General features: G+C 41.2%; 1 protein-coding gene across 3 annotated transcripts in view; it reads right to left on the bottom strand.

Moving 5' to 3' along the window:
• Positions 1-25,801, bottom strand: part of MGAT4A (alpha-1,3-mannosyl-glycoprotein 4-beta-N-acetylglucosaminyltransferase A) — a 107,468-nt gene extending 81,667 nt beyond the window's left edge. Inside the window, exons 1-3 of one of the 3 annotated variants that reach the window (XM_030838878.2) lie at positions 25,675-25,801; positions 21,158-21,486; positions 20,414-20,440 (exon numbers count right to left, since the gene is read on the bottom strand). In XM_030838878.2, the coding sequence (XP_030694738.1) occupies positions 20,414-20,440; positions 21,158-21,251 (121 nt within the window). In that variant the 5' untranslated portion in view covers positions 21,252-21,486; positions 25,675-25,801. Of the gene's footprint in view, positions 1-20,413; positions 20,441-21,157; positions 21,487-25,041; positions 25,135-25,674 lie in introns of those variants that run through there. The other 2 variants (XM_060309954.2, XM_030838879.2) reach the window with 2 other exon arrangements.
• Positions 25,802-26,020: the final 219 nt, after the last annotated feature.

Raw genomic sequence — 26,020 nt, 5'->3', positions numbered from 1 at the left:
AAATGAAGCAACTGACAAAGGATTAATCTCCAAAATTTACAAACAGCTCATGCAGCTCAATATCAAAAAAACAAACAACCCAACCCAAAAAGAAGACCTAAACAGACATTTCTCCAAAGAAGATATACAGATTGCCAACAAACACATGAAAGAATGCTCAACATCATTAATCATTAGAGAAATGCAAATCAAAACTACAATGAGATATCATCTCACACCAGTCAGAATGGCCATCATCAAAAAATCTAGAAACAACAAATGCTGGGGAGGGTGTGGAGAAAAGGGAACCCTCTTGCACTCTTGGTGGGAATGTAAATTGATACAGCCACTGTGGAGAACAGTATGGAGGTTCCTTAAAAAACTACAAATAGAACTACCATATGACCCAGCAATCCCACTACTGGGCATATACCCTGAGAAAACCATAATTCAAAAAGAGTCATGTACCAAAATGTTCATTGCAGCTCTATTTACAATAGCCTGGAGATGGAAACAACTTAAGTGTCCATCATCGGATGAATGGATAAAAAAGATGTGGCACATATATACAATGGAATATTACTCAGCCATAAAAAGAAACGAAATTGAGTTATTTGTAGTGAGGGGGATAGATCTAGAGTCTGCCATACAGAGTGAAGTAAGTCAGAACAAGAAAAACAAATACCGTATGCTAACACATATATATGGAATCTAAAAAAAAAAAAAAAGGTCATGAAGAACCTAGGGGCAAGATGGGGATAAAGACACAGACATAGAGCATAGAGAATGAACTTGAGGATATGGGGAGGAGGAAGGGGAAGCTGGGACAAAGTGAGAGAGTGGCATGGACATATATACACTACCAAATGTAAAATAGATAGCTAGTGGGAAGCAGCTGCATAGCACAGGTAGATCAGCTCCGTGCTTTGTGACCACCTAGAGGGGTAGGATAGGGAGGGTGGGAGGGAGGGAGACGCAAGAGGGAAGAGATACGGGGATATATGTATAACTGATTCACTCTGTTATAAAGCAGAAACTAACACACCACTGTAAAGCAGTTATACTCCAATAAAGATGTTAAAAAACAAAACAAACAAAAAAAAGAAGTAACCACTGGGGGAAAATGGGTGAAAGTTACATTGTATCTCTCTGTATTATCTTTGCAGCTTCCCATAATTCCATAATTCTTTTAAATAGTTTTGAAAAAGCAAAACAAAAAAGAACTGATGATTCTTTAAACAAGCAAAACAAGAATCAATGAATGAATAATCATTTCTAAAGACAAAATGGAAACAGCATTTTCATCAAGTTAGTCATTTAACTGGAAGGACCTCATCACAATGAACCATAAGAACCCAGAACATCCTGTTTTGCTAAAAGGATGGGTAACAATATTCTTTTGTCTATGATGTATTTGTGCAACAGGATATACTGGATAGGTTCATAAGCAGACAAACGATAAAGGCTTGCGTGCATACAAAAGTGATTAGAAAGAGAGGATTCAGAAATGATAAAACTTCATTGGATTGATCATTCTAAATTTAATAATGAAAATGTTTTGCAATCAAGGAGCAAAGAAGATGGCTATCCTCTCTTCAACAAAATTATGAACTACAAACGTTTTCAAAAGTTTTGCGTTTTGATGATAGAGGTGCAGAAGAACTAGAAGTAATGATGAACTAGAACCCATTAGACATGTATTTGAAATCTGGAATTAGAATTTACAAGAAGGATGTGTCCCAGGTTCACGCACGATAGTTAGTGAACAGTTAGTTGTATTCAAAGGACGTTGCCCATTTCAGTTAATATACCTACCAAACCAGAAATACGAGGATAAATATTTGTCTTTGCTATGTTTAACTTCTTGTTAAAATTTACAATAGAGTTGTTTTTCACTGTCCCTTTATTCTTATTTCTGTATTAGTTATAAAATCACTTACAATAAAAATAAATAAAAGGCGTCCACTGGACCCAGACAGTAAACACTGACGTCTATTTTTCCTGGTATAACGAGGGCTTTTAGACTGAGTTTAGGAAAACGAACACTTCCTTCCATCCACAATTCACCTTTCCACACTATCTAGAGAAAACCTCAATGGGTAGGGGTTCTAGTCTTCAGAATCATGCTGCATAAGATAGAAAGGAACAGTGAGTTCACCAAACATCTCATGATTCAGTCCACTCTAATAGTTCCTACAAGGTCATCTACACGGTTAAGCCAATGCGACATCTCCTTTATGTGGTGAGGTAAGGGGGACGGAGAGGATGGCCCTCCTCATAGAAACAGCAGAGGCTACAGTTACTATGAAAAATACACACATCCTTGGGCCCTACCCACACACCCTTCTGAATGTTGAAGCTGTTCATACACCCTGAAAATTTCATCACAAGGTAATTGCTTACCTTGGTGCTCACCTATCCTCTCTTGTTCACACAGATGCCACTGTAAGCCCTCATTTTAATCCCACACCTGGATCAGAACATAACTGTTCTCCATGCCATCCTGCATCCCCTCTATTCCCTGGACTATCACATAGCTTACTTTCTAAACTGGAAACCCTTAAATGGCTCCCTGCTTAACTCTCCAGTGTTATCTCTTAATATTGCCCAGGATCATGTCTTGCTTCAACATTCCCATACTGCTTGGAGCTCTCCAAACACACTAAGAAGTTTTATCCCTCATAGCTCAGGCAGTCTGCTTATCAGAGTCATCCTTATCTTTCTTCATTTGATAAAATTCCATTCATCCTTCAAAATACTCTTTGGTTGTCTTCCCTTTGAAGCTCTCTCTCTGACGTCTGTCCTGTCTCCTCTTTATCTTATACTTTATCTTAATGACACTCCCATTTTGCATCTACTGCACTGCACTATAATGACATACGTGTCTCCTTTTCCCTTCTAAAGTGTGAGTTCCATGATAGCAGGTGTGCCAGAAATTCCCGAGACCACACCCAGGCTCAGTGATTCACTAGGATATAGGGGACTCAGTATACAGTTATCAGCAAAGGGAAAAGACACATGGGTGTAAGTCTGGAGGAAACCAGGTACAAACTTCCAAGTCTTCTCCCAGTGGAGTGGTCCAGGACACACCTAATTCCTCCAGCGATGAGTTATGACAACACATGCAAAGTGCTGTCACCAGAGAAGCTCCTTAGAGACTCAGTGCCCACGGATGTCACTGGGAGCTGGTCATGCAGACAGCCTCTGCCTAGCACACACCAAAATTCCAGACCAAACAGCTTGCACAAATAGTTTAGGCACAGTAAGCCTCTGTCATGTGGGGAAAGTTTTATGTCAGTGTTTACCAGCCAAGTTCCCAGAAGCCAGCCAAGGGCCAACCTTGCAAGCAGACCTTTCTCATGATAAGCAATCTCAGATCTGTTGTTAACTCTTTTCTTTACAGCAGGAATCCTCTTTAGGTATTTTCCTCTAACTGCCCATGCCTTGTAGAATGCCAGGTAATTAGTAGTGATGCCAGTGAACTAAGGCAAATCCTCTTAAATTAAAAAAAAAACTCGTAAGAAACTGATCAATGATGTGTAGGAAATTTGTCATAGTTAAGATTAAGCTAAAGATGCTAATTATACAATGGAATATTATGGACCCACTAAAAATCAGGACATGGGAAACATCTGTGGTATATTAAGCAAAAATGTACATTATACAACATGCACAATACGTCAAGTATGTTTTATTTATATTTAATACAGTAGTTCTCAAACTTTTTGGTCTCAGAACCCCTTCACAATTAAAGGACCCTAAAGACCTTTTATTTATGTGAATTATAACCCATTACGTGTTAACATAAAAAACACATTTTATCAAAAATAACTTTACTTTCTAAAACAAAACGTTTAATAGAGTGAAATTTGCTGGCTTAGTAAAATGTCTGGCTTGATAATACGGCTGAATTCTCAAATCTGGTTCTGTTATTTCTTACAAGAGTGAAAAAGGGAAATAACCAAGTAACATATCAGTATTATTAGAAAAACAGTCTTAACTTTATGAACCTCCCAAAAGGGTCTCAGGAATCCTCACGGATCCTTGGACCAAACTTTGAGAACCACTAGTCCAGAAAAATGAAAGAAAATAACCAAAACTGTTAACATTGCTCTAACTGCTAGACGCCATTGATTAGCACTTTAAGATTTCCATGCATTTACATTTTATTAAGTAAGACTAATCTTTTTTTTATGCTATTCTTTTCCACTCCTGGTTAAAGGGTCCAGTGCACCTTTATCCATGTACTTCATTAAATAATGGAGTCTAGGGCTGTGCAATTACTCATATACCTAACATCTGACTGGCAGTACTTCTAAGGCAGCACATAAATTCAGTTAGCTAATGTTCTCAGTCTTGTCTCCGCTAATGTGTCAGCCATGAATAATACCCTTTCAGAGTTAAGAATACATCACGCATAGATTCCAGACACTCTCTGAGCAGAGCACATGGACTGCGTAAGAAGCTTTCCAACCTGGAAAAATTAGATTAGGAAACTGTTTTAGGAAATGGATGCTGGCCAACCAAGCTGAACATGAAATAATACCAGAGCAAGTCCAAGGGCCAAATCTACCAACTTTAATATATAAAACGAGAGAGGCTGCTGGCCAACTTGGCAGAAAATAGGTTTATACCGTAGCCCCTCTTTAGGTACTATATTAAAATTAGGCCTTTATTTATAAAACCTCAGATATTAAAGACCGTTTTCTTTTAGAAATTCAATATGGTAAAAACTTTGCTATGCTATGATTTTGTGTGTATGTATTTAGAGCTTGAAGAATCCTAGGTGTTCTGGCTCTCAACGCTGGCTGAGTATCCGAATCACCTGAGGGAACATTGTAAAACTGCTCAGGGAACTCCTAACGACTGGCCTAAAAGTTTGAGGAGGCCCACAGATCCTTTCTCTGAAAAGCAACTATAAAGCTGGACAAAAGAGGGGAAAAAAAAAAAACCCCACCATTTCAGTGCTCTGGAAATCAACCAAAGACATACAGCAAACTGAGAAGTGTAATTCATGAAAACAGCTGCACTTCGGGTAAGAACAGGGTAGTCTGTGACTTTCTCGCCAGTAGCTGCCCTCTTGCCTCCCCAGCTCCACCATTTCAGACATTCAACAAGGCAGAGACAGGCCTTGACACCAGCAGATTCTCGGAGGGGGCTCATTTGATTTGGAGCGTTGCTGGGCAAAGTGCGAGGCAAACGCACAGGGAGGGCCGGCAGCTGTGCGAGCCTGAGGACGCTGTTCTGTTTGGGGTGAGCAATGGACTTGGGCATTGCAGACTAGCCAGAGACTTAACAGGGAGTTCCAGAGACTCAGACAGCTACAGGGGCTTAAAAGGCTCTTCACATCTCCCAGGTTGACTGGGAGCTACGAGCATGCACAGCAGAGACCAGAGAGGGCCCAGGCCACCCACAGATGCCCGGCCGACAGAACCCAAGCCCTCACAAAGAGGAACCGAACGAGGCCAGAGGAGAGGAAAGCCTCAGGTACGACTGCTCCACTGTCCACATGCATCACCAGCAGGGAAGGGAGCCTTACTGCTCCAAGGGCTTAACTACAACCTCTGAACAACCTGTGGCTGAGCACGATGCTGTGCAGACACAGGTGCAACCCCTCGAGGAAACCAGGCTTAAAAATAAAAACAAACCAAACCAAAGTGTAGGGCATCAGTAGTCACACACTGTGGGAGAGACAGACTCCAGAGATTCAGTCAAGTTCCCAAACAAATGAGCCAACAAAACCACTACCACAACTTCAAGGGTAAAAAGTAAGAATCTAGAGTTGACATCACTATACTATCTAAAATATATAGTAGTCAACACAAATTTACAAGACATGCGAAGAAAAAAGAAAGTGACCCGTACTCCAGGGGAAAAAAATTTAGTCAATGGCAATGTCTCTGAGCGTTCCCAATTGTTGGATTTAGGAGATGAAGATTTCAAAACAGCTACTATCAAAGAATTAAATAAAACCACATTTGACGAATTAAAGGACACTGTGATGAAACTGATGCAATGAATATAAATTATAAATTTATAAACTATAAAACAAAATGGAAAGTCTAGAGCTGAACAGTAACTAAAATGAAAAATTCACGGGGCTCAACAGCAGATTTCTGGTGGCAAAAGAATCAGTGAACTTGAAGTTAGAGGAGTAGAAATTATCCAATCTGAAGAAAAGAAAGAAAAAAAGATTGAAGAAAACGGAACAGAGCCTTAGAGTATAAGCTATCACCAACTACACCCAGAGGGAGAGGAGAGAGAAAATATGTGGAAAAAATCAATGGCTTTCCACAGACTAGGAATAGAGAGGAACTTCCTCAACTTGATCAGAACGTCTACAAAAAACCTACAGCTAACACTGCACTTAGCGGTGAGACACTAGATGCTTTCCCACTAAGATCAGGAAAAAGGCAAAGATGTCTGCTCTCACCACTCCTATCCAACATCATACTGAAATAAAACAGGAAAAGGAAATTAAAATTACATATACAGATCGAGAAGAAAGAAAGGAAACTGTCTTTGTTTGCAAATAACAACTGTCTATGTAGAAAATCCCAAAGGTCAATAAAAAAAACTCCTGGAACTAATAAGTGGTTACAGAGAGGTTTCAAGATACAAGGTTAATATACAGAAACCAACTGCTTTCTTATATACCAGCAACAACTGGAATTTAAAATTGAGAATACAATACCATGTACATTAGCACTCCCCGAAATAAAATACTTAGGTGTAAACCTAACAAAATATGTCCAAGAGCTATATACAGAAAACTACAAAACTCTGCTGAAAGAAATCAAAGAAGATCTAAACAGGTATTTCATGATGTCAGTTCTCCCCAACTTAAACCACTGGGAAAAAAAAAATCAATAAAGCCAAAAGTTAGTTCTTTTCAAAAAATCCTCCCAAAGAAAAAAACCCAGGCTCAGATGGTAATGAATGCATGGTTGGTTCAACATCATAAATCAATTAATATACCATATTAATAGAATAAAGGATTAAAAAACATGATTTTCAATAGATGCATTAAAAAGCATTTGACAAAATGCAACTCGTTTATGATTTTAAAAGCTCTATAATTCACATCATATACTTAATGGGAACAAAGCAAGGATGTCCACTCATGTCATTTTTATTTGATGTTACACTGGAGTTTCTAGCCAGTACAATAAAGAAAAAGGAGGGGGGATGGGGAGGAAGGAAGGGAGAGGAGGAAAGGGAGAAAGAGAGAGGAAGATAAAATACATTTTAAAGGTTGCTAAAGGGGTAGAGGGAACAGGTATTATACAAGAATATGGAACTGAATAGCCACACTGGCTGCTAGAAGACAGTGAAAGCATTTCTTAAAAATTCAGAGGAAACATAATTTTCAACTTAAAATTCTTTGCCCAGCCATTAGTGAACTGTGAAACTAGGATTTTTTTTTTGAAGATTTTTTTGATGTGGACCATTTTTAAAGTCTTCATTGAATTTGTTATAATATTGCTTCTGTTTTATGTTTTGGTTTGTTGGTCACAAGGCATGTGGGATCTTAGCTCTCTGATCAGCGATCATACCTGCAGCCCCTACATTGGAAGGCAAAGTCTTAAGCACTGGACTTCCAGGGAAGTCCCAAAACTAGGATTTTAAAATATTCAAACATGTACCTATTCAGGAAGCTGCTAGAGAACATGCAAAGGAAAAAAGCCAAGAAAGAGAAAAACTTGGGATCTGGAAAACACACCCAAGAGGGAGACAAAGGGAACTCCTGGGGGTAATGGCAACTGCAGACCCAGAAGACAGCTCTGCAGAGGCCTAGAGTGTGACCAGTCCAGACTGGAGAAGGACACAGAGCTTCAGGAAGGAAACAGCTGGGAAGAAAATAAAACTGATAAGTTACCTGGTGTATGAAAGCATTTGGAGAGAACTACTAATAGACATATGGCATAGAGAACAAACCGGAATAAAACAGGCATGCAGAAAATTATACCAGAATGAGAACTGCTAATACCAGGGAAACAAAAAGTTGTACAATAAAGGAAAGGTACAAGTACAATACTTGGCTCAGAAGTAAGATGTATTCACTCAATCAAAATAATGTAAATATGGAGTCATGATTTAGCTAAAAATTGTGATGTCACTATTATATTGGAAGAATGAGAAGGAAAGAGGGAATAAGAGCTAAATTTTCATCTACAAGAGGAAGTCCATAGGGCTTCCCTGGTGGCGCAGTGGTTGGGAGTCCGCCTGCCAATGCAGGGGACATCGGGTTCGTGACCCCGTCCGGGAAGATCCCACATGCCGCGGAGCGGCTGCACCCATGAGCCATGGCCGCTGAGCCTGCGCGTCCGGAGCCTGTGCTCCGCAACAGGAGAGGCCACAATGGTGAGAGGCCCGCGTACCGGAAAAAAAAAAAAAAAAAAGAGGAAGTCCATAGATGATGTGTAAAAGTGAAAACAAAATCAAGGAAGAGTAGTATACATACGCACATATAATTTATAAATATGGAAATGCCAAAAAGAACAGCCAAAAGAACTGAATATAGCTCGTTTGGGGACAGGAGACTAGGAGAGTACAAAGAGATGAAGCTGGATGTTATCCTTTCAGTATCACCTTTCAGTGTTATCAAAAAACTTTTTCTAACTAGGAGCATATTTCACTTTAATAAAAATTTTTACTTAAGTTAAAAGCACACAACACATAAACATACAGCAGTAATACTGCTTTAACTGAAGCGCCTAGGAAACAGAACTCGAAGACCCACTCTGCTTCACAGGGGGACCAGAAGCAACAAACATGAAAGAGTCATCATGGTGGAATTCAGGGGGAACTGAGCGCACTGGGAAGAGGAGAGTAAAGAGGTACCAAGAGGCCACGGCTGGGAGACGCTGCTAGGAGGCCAAGGGCACTTCTGTACTGAGTTCTGAGATCAGGTCACGAGTTGACACACCGGCAGGGAGGTGCCGTGAGGGTCAAAGGGACAGCTAGAGATTGTCGGACTGCTGAGTCATTTAAGCCAGAACATATGGAACAGATAAAGCTGTGGCAAAGAGCATTAGGAGAGGAACATCCTCAAGAGTAAAGAAGGCCAACAATTTTCGGTTAATATTAAGTATTCGGATAGTGATAAAAGATGAAGATGAGCTAGATCCTGGAGACCCCTGAGATGTCAGGATGAGAAACTTAATAACTGTACATAAAATCGGTCTGTCCTCACCTTACACAACCTCTCAGCGTCATTCCGTACGACTGACAACTTTCCTCCGTCTGCAAACACTTCCCTCACGTGATTCTTCTTGTCCATTCCCACGACTCTCAGTTTCCTCAATATGCCACCAACATGCACATTTCTACCTCTGGCCTGAGCACCTCATGTTTATCACAGAACTCACGACACCATCTCTACCATACTCCCGACACCTCCTTCCTCTCACTATGCTTCACCCACACTGATTCTTCCTTATGCTCTTTCAACATGCCTTTTGAAAGAGCTCACCCTTGACTTCTGTACTTCCTGTTTCTACTTCTGGCCCTACTTCTCTGGCTTCTTTGCCCTACTCCTCTGGCTTCTTATCACTTAGGCCTCCATTCAACTTCACCTCCTCCGAGAGGCCTTCTCTGACTACCTGTACCTAAACAGCCCTCATTCCCCCTTCTGTCACTGCCCATCGCATTAGCGTGTTTTACTGTCAATATTCATTAAATCATCTAGGCTGTTCAGTTGCTCAGCTATTACTGTGTAATCTCCCTCCCCAGTGAAGATGTGGATAAACAGGCTCTATGACAGCAAGGATGTCGCCTACCTTGTTGACCACTATACTGCCAGTGCCTCGTGGAACAGTTCCTTGTACATGCTCAATAAGCATAAGGTGAATGAATAAATTAACTGAGCTGAAGAGAGAAAAAGGAGCAATCTGAAGAAAGCTACTTACAAACCAAAGAGCACCATGGCAATAAAGCACCAATATCCTATCACTGGGGTTAGTACATTTCCTTCAAGATAGAATTCATCACCGAGCAGTGTAAGCAGTAAGACTCACGGGGCGGGGCGGGGGGGCTGGCCTTGTTCAAATACTCCCCTATAGTTTGCATATTAACTTCTGGCCAGTTTATCAAAAGAACACAAGAGGCATAGTCCACACGCAGGAAGGAACTTCCCTTAAAGAAGGTGACAGGGGGATGTCCGCAGTGTCCTATTTCTACCTTATCTCTTAGTTTTCTGATAAGGAAACCCAAGTTATCTTTACTCTTTCATCCAATCAGGTCAGAAAGGGCAATGCTTATTTCCCTTGAGAAGAGGGTTGATTAACCTTCTAGATCACAATCAACACACTAAAAGGTAACTTCCTTTCATTACTGCTTCAGCGGAAGCCTGCCACCGCCTGGGGAACGATTTCCCCCTCCTCCCTGTTTACACTTCCTTCTTAAGGAATTCATTGCAGCGATGGGCTGGTTCCACTTGGTGTTTGATTAGTGCCCTGGATCACACACTCTCAGGAACACAGGCTCATGATTCTGATCGCTGAGAGCTTCACTTCCCATCACAACTAAATCAGTTTCCCTGTTCCGTCCTTACATGGCCAGTCATTTTCTACCATTGTCCTTCCCTTCTTTAATAGGCTGACTACAAACTTACCTTTGCTTAGGGACAGTTCCAGTTTACAACTGTTATCCCAGCCTAACTGTTACTAGTAACAATAATTGTTCTCTAGTGCCCCAGTCTGGACAATATATGATCACCCTAACTGTTGAGGAAATAAATGTCCATTAAAAATATTATCTATAGGGCTTCCCTGGTGGCGCAGTGGTTGAGAGTCCGCCTGCCGATGCAGGGGACACAGGTTCGTGCCCCGGTCCGGGAAGATCCCACATGCCGCAGAGCGGCTGGGCCCGTGAGCCATGGCCGCTGAGCCTGCGCGTCCGGAGCCTGTGCTCCGCAACGGGAGAGGCCGCAGCAGTGAGAGGCCCACGTACCGCAAAAAAAAAAAAAAAAAAAAGTAGCCATAGAGTGACAACTGCGAAAATGATGAGGTAGGGACCTCCAGGATGTGGAGGGACCTCAGAAACACTGAAATGATGTGATTAAAAAAAAAAAAGACAAGGGACTTCCCTGGTGGCACAGTGGTTAAGAATCCGCCTGCCAATGCAGGGGACACGGGTTCCAGCTCTGGTCCAGGAAGATCCCACATGCCGCTGAGCAACTAAGCCCATGCACCACAACTACTGAGCCTGTACTCTAGAGCTCGTGAGCCACAACTACTGAAGCCTGTGCACCTAGAGCTCGTGCTCAGCAACAAAGAGAAGCCACCGCAATGGGAAGCCCGCGCACCACATCAAAAAGTGGCCCCTGCTCTCTGCAGCTAGAGAAAGCCTGTGTGCAGTAACAAAGACCCAAAGCAGCCAAAAATAAATAAATAAATAAATATTTTTTAAAAAAAGACAAGATGTTGTTATACATGTAGAATACTTGCATAGTACTGTTGTAACAGAGCACAATATGATTTAAATGCTTTAAAACACAAAAAACGATACATACATGTACATACATACAGTTTCTGGATACTTATATACATAAATCAATGTATAAAAAGTGGACTAGAAGAGCACACAGACATGATATGGTTTGCCTCAGTCAAGGTAGGGGGCAGAGATGGAAAATGGGTGAAAGATTTGAGGGAAATCTGCCATGCTTCATTTATTAAAAATGAAAAGACTGGAAGTAAATATGAAAATCTAGGGGGAATACTTCTATATTATTCATTATATTTTTCTGTATACTTTGAAATTTTAAAAAATGGGGTCGGGCAGGGTGGGGACACGGTCTTTGTGCTTTAAGACGCTCATTGTCTAGACTCAATCCTAGTTCATTTTTGCTGGCTGCCAGCAATCACTGCTTCTTTTTATAAATATTCATGCTCTCAAACTACGCAACTAAAGTCTGTCCCCAAACATCAAGCTCTGTAATTTGCATATCCATCTTTTCGTCCTTAGGGGAAAAAAAAAACACAAAACAAAAAAACTGTTTGCCTACACGTTGCCTTCAAGCACTTCACCCAATCTTTAAAATTCCTCCATGATCATTAACAGTGAAATGAGAGGCAAAAAGAAAACAAAAACCAAAAACCCAAACCCGAAACAAACAAAGCCAGAAAGCTAAAGTGACTTTTCCAAAATCCAAGCACAAGCTCTAAGAGAACCAAGATCTCTAGGATCTTATTTTCCCCCAATGATAATACTGCCATTATTCCTCAGGAAAAGAAAACTATCAACAGCATCTTAAGAGTTTAATAACCTCTACATTCACCTTCCCTTTCACTTCTAAAAAGGAATCAAGTCCAACTCTGCCAGAGCAAGGCTGGTCATGTGTAGTCTCTGGAGTTCTTTCTGGACCTTCTCCACGACTTAATCCAAATATTTAAACATCTGTTAGAAGTCAAAAATTTCACACATTCCATGATACACCTGACCTTCATTATAACTCACTCACTGAAAATGGTTCCAAAGTAACTTAAGTTCCACACTGGAAACCTATATTTTCTAACGACCCATAAATTTTTTTTGCCAGCTGCCTTAGGTTGACCTTAATCAGCTCTGTTATAGACCAAAATATGGAAGTCAAGACTATGACATCCTCCTCTGTGATTTACTCAATGTCAAGGTTCTTTGAGTTCACACACTGACAATAAAGAGCCTGCTTTTTAGGTCCATAATAAAAGGAAACATACTAAATTTGATATAGTCATTAATTATGTGCTTTATTTTAATCAAAAGCCTCTAGATTTATGTGTCCTCCTCTGCATCAGAGCAATAAACCTAAACTCTGAAAGTTTAAGATTCTGTGTAATTATATCTGGGGAAAAGAAAAGGTTATATCCACCTTAAACTATGGCAACATGTTGCTAGAAAGACACTTTAACGGTTGTTACTCTGCGACAAAACAAAATCCCACCATCATCACTCTCGTCAACACACATTTCTTCCAGAAATATCAGCAACCAATAACACAGACACTTCAATTTAAAGGGAATTTTGCAACAGATTATTTGCACGATCTAAGTATCCTTTAACTAATGGCAGGGTGAACTGACTTGTTAATCTAAAAAGAATCAAATTGAACTGGATTTTTTTCTCTAAATTTCTTAAAAATGGAAACCTCAGGGGCTTCCCTGGTGGCGCAGTGGTTGAGAGTCCGCCTGCCGACGCAGGGGACACGGGTTCGTGTCCCGGTCCGGGAAGATCCTACATGCCGCGGAGCAGCTGGGCCCGTGAGCCATAGCCGCTGAGCCCGCGCGTCCGGAGCCTCTGCTCCGCAACGGGAGAGGCCACAACAGCGAGAGGCCCACGTACCGCAAAAAAAAAAAAAAAAAGGAAACCTCATACTTAAAAAAAATTGCAAAATAAATGAATAGGGCTAGAACATGATTAAATACTATCAAAGAAAAGCCACCGCAATGGTTAAAAATCAAAGAAAATACTGTTTTAGAAAGAAAAATACTGTTTTAGAAAAAGTATATGAAGAAAATACTGTTTTAGAAAAAGTATATGAAGAAGCCACATTCGGTGACCAACAAAATGGGACTTCCAGAAGCCCCTCTATGGAAACCCTGTTTTCTACTGCAGTGGGTAGTCTGCTTCAGATAGTCCAAGCCAGGGCATCAGACACACCTGGGCATCAGACACACCTGGGCTTAGACCTTGCACTCTATCGTTCTCCAGTCAGGTAACAGAGTGGGATGAAGCAATTTACTAATTGCCTTAGTGTCTTCAAACAGAGATTTAATACTCATCTATTTCCCTAGAGCTGTTGTGAGGACTGAATGAGACCATCAAGTGGTATTCTTTACCATCCCTATGCTTATCTTCTTTGAAACTACAGGCGTATTTCTCCTGAAACAGCAGCAGTATACAGTAATAACAGAGGTCTAACCAGTCTTATTATCTCTCTGAAAAATTGTCTGTAAACTAATAGGACCTTACCACTGACTGAAAGTGAAATGGGGAAAAATAGGAACAGATATAAGATTCGAAGGAATGCTGCAGAGTTACAGAAGAGACAACTTGAGCTAAATTCAAATTAGGAGAGGCAACAAAAAAAAAACCTTTACAACACAAATCTTGAAGGTCAGGTTTTTAAACTTAACCTCCACTGACTTAATGAAAGAACAACATGGTACCAGGGAAAACTCTATCATGGCTGCAAGGCACCAGACATCCAGTTTAGGAACATTACATTTCCTGGAACATTTATCTCCTTTTTCCATAACTCACACACAGGATTTGTGAAGAAATTTTTAAAAAAAATTTTTTTTAGTACTTTGAAATAGCAATCAAGGTGCCAACAGAAGTTTCTCTACACTGAAGCCTGCCAGTACTAACAAAGAGGTAAATTCAAGGAACATCTGGCCATTTGCCACGATGTGAAGAAAGAGAGAAACCTGTAGGCAAACTTTTCCTATCCCACTTCACATTCTCCTTTAAGTAACAAGTCCCAGGCTGCCCAGTTGCCCTACAAAACTGCAATCATATTGGAATGCCTCTTTAGAGAGCTGGAGCTCATCAACACAGGACAAAGTCTTAGTGATCAATAAAACCTCATAAAGAAAGGAAAGTAGGGTACAGCACCATGATGGGTTAAATTGGAAAAACCAACCAATGACCATTTCCTAAGAACAACAGCAATGCCTGTCCATCATGGAGTCTCACAGGCACCAAAATTTTGGTCTCTAATATAATTCCTACCGAAAGGAACTAGGACTCTTAAGGCATAACTAATTCCACATCTTCTGATAGGGGGGAAAAATCAGGACATGTCTGCAAGCATGGAAATAGAATTAAGAAAGCAAGGATGCTTCCAAAGATGTCAGAGAGAGTTCTAAAGAGATAAAGACAATAGCCTTTTTAAAAGGACCTCCTGTAGACAAGTTGTGACAATGTGGACACTGGAAGAAAAAAAATTATATTAAGTGGATATAAATGTATTTTGGAAATACTACTAAAAAGAGGAAAATATTCGGAGAAAGGCTGGAATGCAAAAAAAAGAGGTAAAGTATATGGGTACTTTTTTGTTAATTTCAGTAAGTAGAAGACTGTCAATATAATTGAGTGTTTGTTTCCTCTAATAAGCATGTCTCCTTATAAAGTATAGATATCTGTGTATACCAAGAAATCGGGGGGGTAGTTCTGTGTAAGCCCAAGAGTTTTCGAACAAAGTAAGAAGTATTACAAGAATGGAGGGAGGGGGCGATGATCAGAACAATGGTCTCACAAAGAAACTGAGTAAGAAAAGAATGATCTGTCCTAAAATGATCACAGTCCTAGACTAGATCCCACATTTCAGAGGAAGAAAACTCTAGGTGGTCTTCTAATGAGAAGATGCTAATAAAGTATGCTTAAGTTAATATCTCTACCAGGAGATTGTATGTACGTATACACTGAGATTGAGCAAATAATTACTATACTGGGATACTAACAGCCATGTTTTTTACGGAGACAGGGAAATGTCTAGACTAGACTAGAATGAACACTACAGCACTGGATTAAAATCAGAGGGACCAGTATGAACTCATGGTGGTTTTTCTTTTTAATATATACAGATGGATATAGAACTAGATAACAGATGTGTGTATAAACACACACACTTCCTTGCACTGTCCACTGAGAGGGACAAGAAGTGCTGATACCACACAGAAATTAGTCCATTAAGACTCCATTCTTGGGCTTCCCTGGTGGCGCAGTGGTTGAGAATCTGCCTGCTAATGCAGGGGACACGGGTTCGAGCCCTGGTCTGGGAGGATCCCACATGCCACGGAGCAACTAGGCCCGTGAGCCACAACTGCTGAGCCTGCGCGTCTGGAGCCTGTGCTCTGCAACAAGAGAGGCCACGATAGTGAGAGGCCCGCGCACCGCGATGAAGAGTGGCCCCCGCTTGCCGCAACTAGAGAAAGCCCTCGCACAGAAATGAAGACACAACACAGCCATAAACAAATAAATAAATAAATTTTAAAAAAGAATAACAACCCAAGCCAAGCTGTAGGATTTACTAAAAAAAAAAAAAAAAAAAAAGACTCCATTCTTCAAGGAGCTAAAGGCTCCTGTTACCTGTGAAGCTATCTGGTCCTGTTCTTTGCGAGTTTTTTTAAATTACTGATTTAATTTCATTACTGGTAATCAGTCTGCTCAGATTTTCTATTTCTTCCTGATTCAGTCTTGGAACACTGTATGTTTCTAGGAATTTATCCATTATTTCTAGGTTGTCCAATTTGCTGACGTACAAATTTTCATAGTAATCTCTTATATTTTGTATTTCTGCGGTATCAGTTGTAACTTCTCTTTCATTTTTCATTTCATTTATTTGGGCCCTCTCTTATTCTTGATGAGTCTGGCTAAAGGTTTAACAATTTTGTTTATCTTTTCAAAGGACCAGTTCTTAGTTTCACTGATCTTTTCCATTGCTTTTTTCATCTCTACTTCATTTATTTCCACTCTTATTATTTCCTTACTTGTACTAACTTTGGGCTTTGTTCCCCTTTTTCTAGTTCCTTTACGTGTAAGGTTAGATTGTTTGGGATTTCTATCATTTCTCAAGGTAAGCCTGTACTGCTATATACTCCCCTCTTAGAAGTGCCTTGGCTGTGTCCCATAAATCTTGGAATGCTGTGTTTCTATCTTCATTTGTCTCAAAGTATACTTTTATTTCCTCTTTTATTTCTTCAATGACCCATTACATATTTACAGCATGTTGTTTAGACTCCACATATTTGTTATTTTTCCAGTTTTTATTTCTTGTAGTTGATTTCTAGTCTCATATGCAGTGGTCAGAAAAGATGCTTAATATGATTTCAATCTTCCTAAATTTACTGAGACCTTTTTTGTGGCCTAGCATGGGATCTGTCCTGCAGAATATTACAAGCACACTTGAACGGAATGTGCGTTCTGCTCTTTTGGGGTTGAAAGTCCTATATATATTTATTCAGTCCATCTGGTCTAATGTGCCATTTAATGCCAGTGTTTCCTTATTGATTCTCTGTCTGCATGATCTATCCATTGATGTAAGTGGAGTGTTAAAGTTCCCTACTATTGTATTACTGTCAATTTCTCCCTTTATGTCTGTTAATATTTGCTTTATGTCTTTAGGTGCTCCTACATTGGGTACATACAGGTTTACAAGTGTTATATCTTCTTGTTGGACTGATCCCCTTATCATTATGTGATGTCCTTCTTTGCTCTAGTTACAGTCTTTGTTTTAAAGTTTAATTTAAGTATGCTTAAATAAAAAGCTGTCCCAGCTTTCTTCCTATTTCCATTTACATGGAATACCTTTTTCCATCCCCTCACTTTCAGTCTATGTGTGTCTTTAGATCTGAAGTGAGTCTCTTAATAGGCAGTGTATATATGAGTCTTGCCTTTGTATCTATTCAGCCACCCTACGTCTTTTGGATGAAATGTGTAATCCATTTACATTTAAAGAAATTACTGACAGGTATGTACTTACTGCCATTTTGTTAATTTTTTTCCCTGGTTATTTTTATTGGTCTTCTCTCTTCCTCTCTTCTTCTCTTGCTCTCTTCCCTTCTGATTTGACCACTTTCTTCAATATTATGTTTGTATTCCTTCTTCTTTATTTTTAGTGTCTATTATCAGGTTTTGGCTTGTAGTTACCATGAGGTTCTTCTATAACAACATATGTATACAGCTATCTATTTTAAGTTGATGGTCATTTAAGTTTGAGCACGTTCTAAAAGCACTACATTTTCATGCCACCCCCTCATTTTATGTTTTTGATGCCATCTTTAACATATTTTTATTTTGTGTATCCCTTAATTATTGTGTGTGTATATGTGTATTTATTAATTTTTATTTATAGTTATATGATTTTACTAGTTTTGTCTTTTAACCTTCATACTAGGTATATAGGTGGTTGATCCAACTATGCTTACTGTATTTTTGCCTTAGAATATATAAAGAACTCTTACAACTTAATGGTTAAAAAATTCTTTTTAAACAGGCAAAGAACCTAAATAGACATCTTTTCCAAAGAAGATATACAAATGGCTAATAAGTACATAAAAAGATGCTAAACATTATTAGAAATACAAATAAAAAGCACAATGATATACTACTTCACTACTACCAGGATGAGTGAAATCAAAAAGCCAGATAATATGTGTCATCAAGAATGCAAAGAAATGGTAACCTTCATACCCTGCTGGAAGAAACGCTAATGGTCCAGCTACTTTGGAAAACGGTCTGGCAGCTCCTCAGATGATTAGATACAGAGTTACCACATGAGCTGGCAATTCCACTCCTCGGTAAATAACCAAGAGAAAAGAAAACACATGTCCACACAGAAACGTACATGAGTGTTAGATGTCCCTAAGGACAGGCATCTAAGATTGCTTGCTTGGTGTTGCCCAGTTTCTGGATTGTGCCTGACCAAACTAGGAAGTCCATTAGGAGAACCCTCCCCCCACTCCACCCCCACTCCCCCCCCACACACACAAGTAAGACATGTAATTACCCTTGTCCCACTCTCACACCTGCTTACAACTTTCCCAACCTGTGCTTTCCACACAGTTGGAATTCTGCCTAATTTTTATGTGAGAATCCTCTATACCCTGCAGAAACCTGTACCCTGGACTGAACTCCAGCTTTCCTGGTTGGGTTCCTGACATCCTCCTCAACGTACGCCAATCCCATGGACCAGCTCAGGTATTCTTCCAAGTAGTAAATGAAGACCTATAACAAATATGATAGGAACTGCACTGGGATGACCAGCTAAACCCTGGGACAGTCCTGGAAGCACAATGAGCATCTCGTAACTCCAAAGCACGAATGCTCTACACCCTTGCAGCAAGTTCATGGATGCACAGCAGCCTCCTCTACCTGACATGCCTACTGGCCCCTGTTCTGCCTGGTCTCTGCTCTTCTGGGCAGTAGACCAATAGCTAGGAGCACAATCTCTGAACCAGCTTTACTGAGTTTAAACTTCACTCTTCCCCTTAATGTATGATCTTGACAAGTTCCTCTACCACTCTGCCTTGGTTTCCTCATGTATAGAAAGGGGGTAATAATACCTCCCGAGGTCATTTTGAGGATTAAATGAGACAACATATAACACATAATATGCTTATAACAGCACAACCACAGCACTCTGTTACCGCTTCTATCTTAGCCTATCTGACAGTATCACATTTTTTTACTTGCATCTTCCCCTACTGGTCCTTGAGCTTCCCAAAGGTGTGAAGTGTCTTCTTCCTTTTCATATTCACAGCATATAACACAGTGCTAGGCACAGGACAGGTACATGAAAGGGACCAATGAATGAGTGAAAAATAAAAATTATGAGTCCAGAAACATCGGTGATTACAGAAACCATGCTTTCAATATAAAAAGCAGAGCACGTGGTTTATGAGTATATAAGAATTAAACATCTGAAATGAGGCTGGCTCTGGAAAATCCAGGCTGACTGCCAGAATGATCTAGAAAGAATCCGAATGCTCAGCGGTCAGAGTGGTTACATAAACGCTGGCATTAAAGCACAGGGGGTTTTACAGAAGCACGACGGGAGACCTCTGCTGATACCTGAAAGAGTCCGGACAAAACACTAAGCAGAAAAAACAGAACAGAAAAGTATGCACAGAAGGACTACAGACTGTTCGAAGAGTGAAAATCAAAGAGATGAGGCTTTTTGTGTGTATCCCTAATACTACAAGGTGAAAAGATCGTTATATGTTTTGAAATTAATTTTGATTCTAAAGACCACTTAACACACAAAAAAATAATGCTTATAATAGCTTTACATATGGAACAAGATAAAAGGAATGGAGATTCCAAAAGTTTTAATCCTTTAAATAAGACACAGTAAAAAGGGTCAAGTTTCTGTTACTATAACTCTCTGAATAGATAAGTTTCCTGATAAGAAAAAAATCCATATACTCTTCTTAGGGTCATTTACTCTTATTTCCTAAGTAGACTTTTAAGGCCAGTCATCTGTTCTGTTCACGTCAGGGACAAGCAATAGTTTGATTAACTACTCAAAGTTCTTCTTAAGTAAGTCTTCTCCTTTTGGTACGATTAAAAAATGAAATCTAAAATGTATATATTTGTCTGCAAAGAAGAAAGGTCTTCAGCAAGTATTTCATTCATTTTCCCCAAACAGTTCCTTCCGAAATTAGAGTCCAACTCAGAGAAAAAGAGAAAAACAATACCAATACTATACTTGCTCAAAGCACAGAACACGTTTTCCCACTTATATCAACTTATTTCATATATACACGTATACTCACACAGATATATACATATCAATACACACACCAGAGAAAAGTTAAGTCGTGAACACATCTTTTCAGTTACTTTCATACAAGTCAATAAAATAATGCCAGCAACACCACCTTCCAATAACCAGGTGACAACTACTAGTCTACCTTGACTCTCACAAACTAAATGCAATACTCACCTCCATTCTTCTTGCCATCAATATTCCCTAGATTAACATAAGGAAAGGAGACAGGTAAAAAGTAGAGGTAGGAATTGCCTGTAAACATTTCCTCTTCAAAAAAAGCAAAGAAATGCATTAGCCCTGAATATACTTCCAATCACTAAACAGACAACCTTCCTTAGAAACACAGTTGGACAGTCTGAACAAAATTAATTTTTAAACTTTTAAAATTTTCACATCAGAATTTCTCCTCACTTACTTCAAAAATACTCTTGCCTGAAGAGCAATCTGTCAACACATGCTGGTTAAATCATTAACTACACAGCACCAAATCAGTCCTATGATCAGCATGTAAATTTCATGAAGGCGCCGATTGTCCTTTGAAGCGCTTTATACAACATCCGGTACAAGGAAGCTTATTAAACATTTATGATGTTTAATAATAAAAAATAAAATGCCCAAACAGAAGTCTTTGTTACTCGACTTGGCTGCCATTTATAATATAAACCACTGATGAGCATGTCTCTCCAAGTGCAATTACAAGAAATCAAAACCAAAACAAACCCCATTCAAATGAGAAAGTCTGTCTCCTCCGTCCAAGAATACTGCCTCATTTTTGTATCAGAAAGAAACTGGCAGGCCGCCAGCAGATAGCATGCAACATGCAGCTTGTAGGGGCATTCAACTCAAGCATCTACGCACCGTTGACAAAGCGAAACACCTACTACATGCCATGCACATTTTTGGAGATGTTTTCCTTACCTTTCCCATTTTGCCACGTAGTATACCAAGATAAAGTAAGGAACGACGTGATAAATGCTAAAACAGTGGCTACAGTTCCATTTCGGAGCCTCATCTCATTTCACCATCACACTGGTTCATATGTTTAGGATGATAACCAAGACTGTTTTCTTTTTATCCTGAAGTCAGGTGAAGCCAGGACTCCTGGCTCTGGGCCAATCAAAACAATCAATAGGAGAAGTTCATTGCAGACGCGGCTCGGAAGCAGCCTGGCAGCCACGCCACCCACAATTACTATTCAGGACTGTCTGCACGGTCTTCATAGGTGGATGCTGCAGGCTTCTTTCTTCCTATTCGGGGGGAAGAGAGAAAGAAAAACTTGCTCAGTGATGCAAAATATTAGTTTCTTCATTTATCAGTCACTGTTATAAACAGATTTTTGGCTGGGCTAAACTGTATCTTGTAAAGATTACTCCCATATCCAAATGACATTTAATACACTAGAATGATATGGTTCTTCTCCAGGGGAAAAAAGCTTCCAACTGTACTCCCTCCTCATTGGTTTTGTTTTGCCTGTGGAAACAGAGTCATGGTTACTTATTTAAAGGGGGAAGTGGTGGGGCTCATTAAATAATAAGCCACAGATTCCAAGCTGAGAACTCTAATGATCACACAATGGTTCCTGAGTAACAGCATCTTAACTCTCTGCAATCCTCCTGTTGCACAATAATAGTTAATGTTTTAAATTTTTTAAAGAAAACTGACAGACTACAACCTACGAGGGTCAAAAGCCCTAGGTCCTAGATCCAGCTCCATCACTGCTTGCGGGACTTCAGGCATGTCACTTATCTTGGCTTTGTGGTTCATCCATAACATGAGAAAACTACCTGTCCTGGACCCTCCTGTTCTCATAAATAATAAAAAGGTTACAGTTATGATTGCTATTGATCATCATTGTAAAATAAATGTCATTTTTCCAACGATTAACCTACTCCCCGGGTGTAAACTGGGACTATTTCAGCATTTAGAAAATGCGGCAATCCAACCAGGATACCATAGGACCCAGGACTAATCACTTAGCATTGCTTTAACTCAGGAAACCTGGAGATCACCTCCCATCTAGCAAAGCTGAAAAAAATCTGGAGATCACCTCCCACCTAGCAAAGCTCAGAAAACAGAATGAAATCATGTCCTGAGAAGTACTTAAGCATAGTCACCTAGCACCTAATAGGTTCTCAATAAATGTTAACTGTATTAAAAAATAAAACCGAATCAAAAACCTGCAGCCAGTCACTGGTTCAGGCGGCTCTGTGCACAGCCGGTCTCATTCCCTCAGGGCATATCAGGCACGGCAAGATGTGCATTGATTCCTGCTGGCCACGGGGGGACCATGAGATGCACTTGGCAATCCACTAAGTGACACTCCAGTGGGGTGAGTTAATGCACCTCCAAAAAGGCCTGGGAAGCCCAAGGGACAATTCCCTATGGCGAAGAGGGCAGCTGATTAAAGCGGCCATTTGTAGGCAATTCAGAAACTACCATCTCAGCTGGTTTGTAAAAGTGATGTTGCTAGAAACCTCCACTAGTGAAAAAAGATATCACTAGGGCACAGGATTAACAGTAAGAATGATAGGCACTACAACTCACTGAGGGTTTTCTATGTGTCCCTCACACGTTCTAAATCTTCAATCTTCAACTCCCGTGAGGCAGGCATTGCTGACCCTATCTTACACACAAAAAAAATGAACCCAGAGACAGAACCCTAATTTGCATGACTCCAAAGTCCAAGTCCTCATCTCCCACCCTTTGCCTCTCAAACTAGGCCACCTGCACCGGGGCCCCTAGAAGCGCCAGGGATATTCCAAGTCTCAGGTTACACCAGAGAATCATCCCGGGGTGTTACCTTTACCCAACAGATTAAGTGTGAATTTAAAAAAATAATTATACTCTACAACCAGTATGGATCTATTATAGAATAAACTGCAAAATTCACAGGAAATTTCAAAGTTTCAACTTAAAACTTGAAACGAATTTCTCACTTCCTGTACCCTGGGCTAGGCCCTCCCCCCCCCACACTCACACCCAGGCAGCCTGTTAATCCTCCTTGGCCAGCAGCTCTGTGGTATAATATTCTAGAAGCACTGAACTCCCCTCTCCTTACTCTCCGCAAACAAAGAACTCCAAAGATATTCTCACGTTCAAGTTATGATAATTTTCTAAAACCAAAGTTATTCACCTTCTAACATATCCATGTCAACAGTCTTCATGGTGAAATTCTAGAATTTCAACTCATTTCCATAAAGTGCCTAATATATTGTCTTATATCAATAAGCACTCGATAATGAATTCTGATTATAAAAAGAGAAGGGATAACTCAGTGAATTATGTAACTTGGAATTTTAGTCCTGTTGCGGCATCATATAAAAATTCACGTAACTTTCTGTTGCTATATCCTTAGCCCTACCTTACTTCAAGAAGGATTCTGTCCTTTGGTGAAAGAACTAAAAGTATACAGGTTATTAGAGCAGACATTCAGTCAATAATCACGGGGAAGTAGAGAAGCAGAGAATCAGAAAATAAAGGATATTTTGAAACATAGTTTTATTAAATACAAATAAATCCCATAAAATTCAGTATAAATGGGTAGAGAGACAAGTAAAAGTGAATGAACACTATAATCAAAGTAGACTATAGATATAGTATTGGTAACAGGAAAAACATAAAGAATATTAAATATTGGATCCAGGAAGTAATTAATCTCTGGTTTGAAGAAAATACTTATAATGAACTCTGCCAACAAATAAGACCTGAAATTCTGCAAGAGAAATACAAGAGCATTTTACTCAGGAAGAATGCCATCATACATTTTTAATTAGGGTTTCCACACTAATGAAGTTTAACTGCACAGAACAAGAGTAAAACCAATGATCCCCATGCTCTCAAAACAGGAGAGGTGAGGCTGGACAGCCAAGAGCCCTTTGGATTGACTGACTACCTATAGCAAGAGAAGAAGTAACACATATTTTTCATCACTGTCCACATCTGTAAAAATTTCAATCTAACATCTTGTCACTCTCTGTGACTATCACTTAACACATCTGAATTCTTAACAACAAAAAAGGCAGTGGCTTAAGTTACTGGTCATCTTCTCCATCCTGACAAAGCTGTATGGAACTTTCAACTCCAGATCTCACACTGAAAAATCTGTTTTATTAACAGTCCTTTAAGGGCTGCAGTCCTTTATGTTATTATTAGATACATAACCTTTGTTGGATTTTAAAGTGTTCTCTGAAATAGTCAATATGTTCTATGGCCGAAAACACTTAACATATGGCTTAATTACCATCCCACAGACAGGACAGAGATGCCTGAAGGAAAGGCACCATCATGAAATCCGTGATGTAAGCCCTACAACTTTATACACCGCAATCATGTTAAAATTCATTGGTTTTACGTTTATAAAAGGATTTCTATTTTTCGTCAATACAGCTTACATAATTTCACCATCCTGTGCGTTTTCAGATTTACACGTGTGGGCTAAAGAAACCTTTGTTAGGATAACCTGTTAATGGAACTTTTTTAAAAAAAACATTCAGAAAAAGAAACATAAACCACTAAACGCATATTATTCACTTCTAAATTTAGGTTCTAAATTCGAACGAACGACGTTGTCATTCTATTTTATCAGAAGTCGTCCGACAGCAAAAGCACAACAGCAAAATATATGGAAAGCACTGAAAACATGCACTGCGCCTGCTTATATTTCGCAATTCGGATTGTAAGCAATGAACGGGCTCCAGAGAAACACACGCTGCGAGAAATAAAAAGCGGGCGCGCGAGTGGTCTGACTGCCAGCTCATAAAACACGCCTTCCCGCTGTCACCGGGTACACTCAGTGGAATCACCTGGCCCCAACCCGAGGGTCCCACTTGCAGCTTCCTCGTTAAGGCGGAACTGAGGCCTGGGGATGGGGGTGCGCTTGCACAGAGGACCAGCGGGTCTTGACTTTGTAGGAAAATTCGCCAGGACTGTGTACGCTTCGCCGACCCGGCAGCAGCCCCAGACCCTGCGCCCGGGCCGCCTCGCCCCCGCCGCACCTGCCCCGCGGCCCCGGGACGCCGCCGACTCCGGGACAGGCGTGCGCCCTGGGGCAGCAGGTCCTGCGGGCAACTCTCTCTCCCCTCTGCATCCCCAAACCCCCACTTTCCTCCACTTTGCCCCAAAGGCGACAAGCCCCGCCCCGCCTAGGAGCGCCGAGAACGCACCAGGCGCCCGGCCGGTCACCCCGAGAGCGCGCAGCACCCCGGGGCTGCGGCGGCGGCGGAGCGGGGCTGACGGCGAACCCAGGGCGGCCCGGCCCGCTCCCCGCCCCGAGGCCCGGTCCGCCCGCGCCCCGAGCCGGCCCCGCAGCAGCCGGAGGCGCAAGAGCTCCAGGCCGGGCCGCGGCGCAGGCTGCTCCGTTACCAGCAGGTGGATCTCCCGCGACCCGGGGCCGCCCCTCAATCCCGCGCCCTCCGCGCAGCCGCCCTGCACACCACCTCGAAGCTGCCCGCGCGCCGCCGCCGCCGCCGCCGCCTCGAGCCCCTCAACCGCCGCCGGCGCTTCCAGTCCTGCCGCGGCCGCCGCGGAGGCTGCTGTGGCCGCCGCCGCTGCTGCCGGGCGCCCCGCCTCCCCGCGCGGCTCCGCCCCGCTGCTGGAGCGCTGCGGCCCCCGCGCCCGGCCCCGCCCGCGACCCCGCCAGCCATTGGCCACCGGTGCTGCGCGCCGTCCACCGGGCGCCCCCGCGCGGCCGAGCCTCCCGCCAGAGGCCCGCCCGGCTGTCATTTAGGGGCGCCGTCTCGCAGCCTGTATCATTCTCGTGAGATCTCCCCCGCTTCATTTACC

Source organism: Globicephala melas, chromosome 12, assembly GCF_963455315.2.
Source record: "Globicephala melas chromosome 12, mGloMel1.2, whole genome shotgun sequence".
Lineage (NCBI taxonomy): Eukaryota > Metazoa > Chordata > Mammalia > Artiodactyla > Delphinidae > Globicephala > Globicephala melas.
Note: the sequence above shows the minus strand (reverse complement) of the source record. Positions and strands in the feature narration are given on the sequence as shown.